Consider the following 4435-nt stretch of genomic DNA (forward strand, 5'->3'; position numbering starts at 1 on the left):
AGTCGTTAAGGGACATTGTTGGCCTTCAAAGGACTGAAACACCACCGAGGGGGATAAATATCTCCGGCTCAACACCAGTCAGTCAAAACTGATGAAGCCTCTTGGATGAGATGTGAAACGTCTTCGACCTAGAAATCTAGTCCAATTGATTTTTTTCTAAGGTTTTTTCGGTTACTATGACCTGGATGACTGAGAATCTGCACAGACATGTTTACTGGCAGTGTTGGCTGGTAGATTGTGGTGACACACCCTGTATTATAATTTATGTTCCTGTCCAGTGACGGGAGGACGGTGGCCATAAAGAGGATTCAAACAAAGACTTTTTCTCTGTCCAAAACCATCAGACAGGAAGTCAAACAAGTCAGGTAACATATAAGCACATCCACAAAGACACTCATCTTCCTTCCCCATCTTATGTGACGCTCATTTTGCAGGGATTTAATCCTGACTCTGTTTCCTTTCCCAGGGAGCTTGACCACCCCAACCTGTGTAAGTTCATCGGTGGCTGTGTCGAGGTGCCAAACGTGGCGATTGTGACAGAGTACTGCCCTAAAGGAAGCCTTAACGATGTCCTTCTTAACGAGGAGATCCCGCTTAACTGGGGCTTCAGGTAGATGCTGAAGCGCACATACATCAAGATAAAAGAACGTATTAATCTAAATAACTATTACTATTCAACATAACATGTTGCCATTTCTTTCACCGTAATGAAGAATTACAAAGACTTTAAACAGAAGAAATGTGTTAATTAGTTTTTTCCCAGTTTTATCCTCTCTGTGTTGGTCTCCCAGGTTTTCTTTTGCCACAGACATCGCCAGAGGGATGTCGTACCTTCACCAACACAGGATCTGTCACGGCCGACTTAAGTCTCTAAACTGTGTCCTAGACGACCGCTGGGTCTGCAAAATAACAGGCAGGTCTCTGACCAGGTCTGTGCTGGTTGCTGCTGAGCAAGGCCATGCACGGCGGTGGTTTAGAGCATCTTCTCTGAAAACTGAAGCTCTAGCCCCACCACAAACACCTTTCACATCGTTATCACATTGCCATCATAAACTTATTTTCTTCTTTAAGGGAACACAAACTAATATGAACATTAACTAGTACAAACAAAAAACTAAATCCAGATGAAAACTCTCCCTTGACACATCTGACTTTGTAATTTCGTGACGTGTTCTGTCCTGGCAGATTACGGGCTGAGGATGTATCGCAGGGACGATGGGGCAGAGCCTCTTTCCAGCTATCAGCAGAAGCTCCTGGAGGTGTACATGCCGCCTGAGTTTCACAGCTCTAACATGGAGCCGACACTGGCTGGAGACGTGTTCAGGTGCCAAATGAAACCTTCTCTTTGGTCACTTTGCACTGATTTAAATTATTTCCCTGAAGACTGTAACGACAGTCAGTGATTAATGTAGACACACACAGCTGACTTTATAACCTCTGTATGTTTTTCCAGTTATTCCATCATTCTGCTGGAGATCGCCACTCGCAGCGACCCTGTCCCTGTAAGGCACAAACTGGCTGCTTCACTGTCCTGTAAATCTGCGTAAAACCCCTTTCAGACTTGACTCCTATCCAGGAATTTACCTGCTATTTCGTGTCTAAGCCTCATGGCTGAACAAAGCCCAGAGTCACGTAACCAGCAGTATCACCAGCGGGTTCACCTGGTTGGACCAAGTCAAATACATTCTGACCAGCTACATCTGAACCACAATAGTAAAAGTTTCCAGTACCGGCACACTCAGGATGACTACACTGCTACATTACAATGCTTTGCTGTTGCTAACACCGGCTCCTCTCTTCATTCACTCTCTAGCTCGCTCGACCACCACTGAAATTTGGGCACAAATACTTGTACAAAGTGTTTTTTTGAACGGTTAAAGGGAAGGTACGATTTAGCAGCGTGAGCTAACGCAGACTGGCTGGAGACGGCCGACATGGAAATCAGAGACCTGCTTATCGTGCAGAACAGGGAACAAGGTAAACAGTAAAGGGCAGATGTTGGACATCGTGTGAATGTTGTGGCTGTACCCTGCTATGTTTGAACAAAGGCTTCTGGGAACTTTGCACACAGCAGCTCTAAGTCTGAACAGCAAAAATCAGCTACTGCTACACAGCTACACGTAGCCCACAAGTTCCTGGGTACCATGTCTGAAAGGGGCTTGATTTATTGAGTGTCTAGTGGTTAAATGAGCAACAAATAAATAGACTAACACTTTGCAGGCGGAGGAGTCTAATCTGGAGTGTGCCTGGTGTCCTCCCTTACCTGAGCTGATCTCCAGTAAAGCAGACAACACCTGCCCCTGTCCTGCTGACTATGTAGAGGTTTGTCCTCTAATTCTGTTAGCTTGAAGGCTGTTTGTCTTTTTGTGGGAGGTGCTGCTTGAATTTTAACAGTGAGATGACACATGCATCATTTTTTCTTGCAAAGCATAGTTGACTCTCTGCAGAGCCATAAATCCAATTTGTGGGCTCTAAGGATTTGCTAAACAGGAGCTGTGTTCTGTTTTGTTAAGACACTGAAGAAAAGTGTGTGTATTATGTGTAAAACCTCAACAGCACATCAGTGTCCATGAAAAGAATGAATGTTACTCTTCTTCATGATCACAGTCACCAGGACTCTCCCTCTGCTTTATTTATATAGCTCCCCCATGTGTTTCCCCGTAGCTGATCCGGCGATGCCGCTCTCATAATCCCACCCACCGACCCACCTTTGAACAAATCAAGAAGTTTGTTCATCGAATCAACCCGATCAAAGTCAGCCCAGTGGACATGATGATGAACCTGGTAATGACCTCATCAGACACACAGCACATGTCAGACTAACTACCCCCCCTGAGTAAAATGCAGAGCTCTGGGTGGACCAGTACAGGTCAGTCGTTAGCTCTGCGCTGGGCCAACGGGTACAGTGACCATTTTAATGTCGTTCTGTTTTTTTTTTTTCTTTTTTGTCTCTGCTGTGTCGTATCACATTAACTTCTTCCAAATCACAGCTCATGCTGATCTAAATCATTTCAGATGGAGAAGTACAGTAAACATCTGGAGGTGCTGGTGGCCGAGCGAACTCAAGACCTGATGCTGGAGAAGCAGAAGACTGACCGGCTGCTCTACAGTACGACACACGGTGCACACACCTGTTCACACATCAGACCTGCAACACCAAATAATAATAATCATCATCAGCTTTATTTATATAGCACACTTAACACAGCAACAGCTGACCAAAGTGCTGAACAATAATCGATTAGTTCACTGTATATCATTTCACTGGTTTGATTATTTAACAATAATCTCCTTCAGTTTTGTCTTGCAGGTGAAGATATTGCCATAAGGTTGTTTCCAAGTTCGTAAACAACAATCTGCCAGTAAACATTCATTCATATACAGGGGACAGTTAACAGCACCACCCGGAGAACAGGCTGAACTGGATCAATTCATTTTCTTTTGACGGTTTTCTACAAATTAGGTTAAAATGTGGCTACGTCTAGATGGAAACCCGACTCGAGTGTAGCTACAGGATGCTGCCGTTTGTATCACAGCAAAGTTACAGGGTACATCTGCGTTTGTGTTGCAGGTATGCTCCCTAAACAAGTAGCTGACGACCTGCGACAGGGGAAGCCAATGCAGGCTCAGAGCTACGTCAGCGCCACCGTCTTCTTCAGGTAGTGTCATGTATTGGTTTGTGGGGCTTTGACGATGAGCTGTGTGGTACCATAAGATTAATCCAAACAGTTAATTTGGAAAATGCTTTAACAGTAAAAACATGAAAGATTCATCCAATCCAAGTACAATATTCAGGTATTTCCATTTTGGGCTACTTTATACGTCCACTCCACTATAAATCACAGGCAAATGTACTTTTACTGCACTACTTTTTGAGCACCTTAGTTACTAGTTACATTTAAGACTAAACGGCTAAAAACTAACATGACTTAATAAAATATAACACACATGTAGTTTGGTCTCCTCCTCATGTCTGTCCCACCAGAAAAGACCATGTCAACGTCTCACGTGATTTCATTTAAACAAGAGGCAACACTGGACAACATCACACACACACAGACACACACACACACACACACCAAAGAGCAGAGCCAAGTCCAGACCCTGAAAACAGATCTGTGCATCAAACCTTTGTTTGACCGTCCGACTCAGATTTAGCGACACGTGGAATAAAAACCACCTGGATTACCGGAGCTCCCTGAACATAAAGTTAAAACCCGGGTCACCTCCAGCAGCTCTGACGGTGTCGATCGTACAGATTTCTGTACCAGAATCCTTTTGAATGCTTTCAGTGAATGTAGCTGATAATATCTTTAGTGTCTTATTAGTACATTGTGGTCCTTCTACTGGGGTAAAGTACGGCTGTACTTGTTGTGTGTGCAGCGACATCGTGGGCTTCACCCAGCTGTCCAGCAGCAGCACTCCCTACCAGGTC

At 44.4% G+C, this 4435-nt stretch overlaps 1 protein-coding gene across 1 annotated transcript in view; it reads left to right on the top strand.

Moving 5' to 3' along the window:
- LOC109972946 (atrial natriuretic peptide receptor 1-like) overlaps window positions 1–4435 on the top strand; it is a 15304-nt gene that overhangs the window by 9153 nt on the left and 1716 nt on the right. Inside the window, 10 exon segments of the mRNA XM_020622213.1 lie at window positions 279–365; window positions 467–610; window positions 792–913; window positions 1186–1324; window positions 1454–1502; window positions 2221–2322; window positions 2665–2784; window positions 3016–3109; window positions 3572–3659; window positions 4384–4433. Coding sequence (XP_020477869.1) covers window positions 279–365; window positions 467–610; window positions 792–913; window positions 1186–1324; window positions 1454–1502; window positions 2221–2322; window positions 2665–2784; window positions 3016–3109; window positions 3572–3659; window positions 4384–4433 — 995 coding nt within the window.

The sequence above is a fragment of the Monopterus albus genome, unplaced genomic scaffold, assembly GCF_001952655.1.
Source record: "Monopterus albus unplaced genomic scaffold, M_albus_1.0 scaffold274.1, whole genome shotgun sequence".
Classification (NCBI taxonomy): domain Eukaryota; kingdom Metazoa; phylum Chordata; class Actinopteri; order Synbranchiformes; family Synbranchidae; genus Monopterus; species Monopterus albus.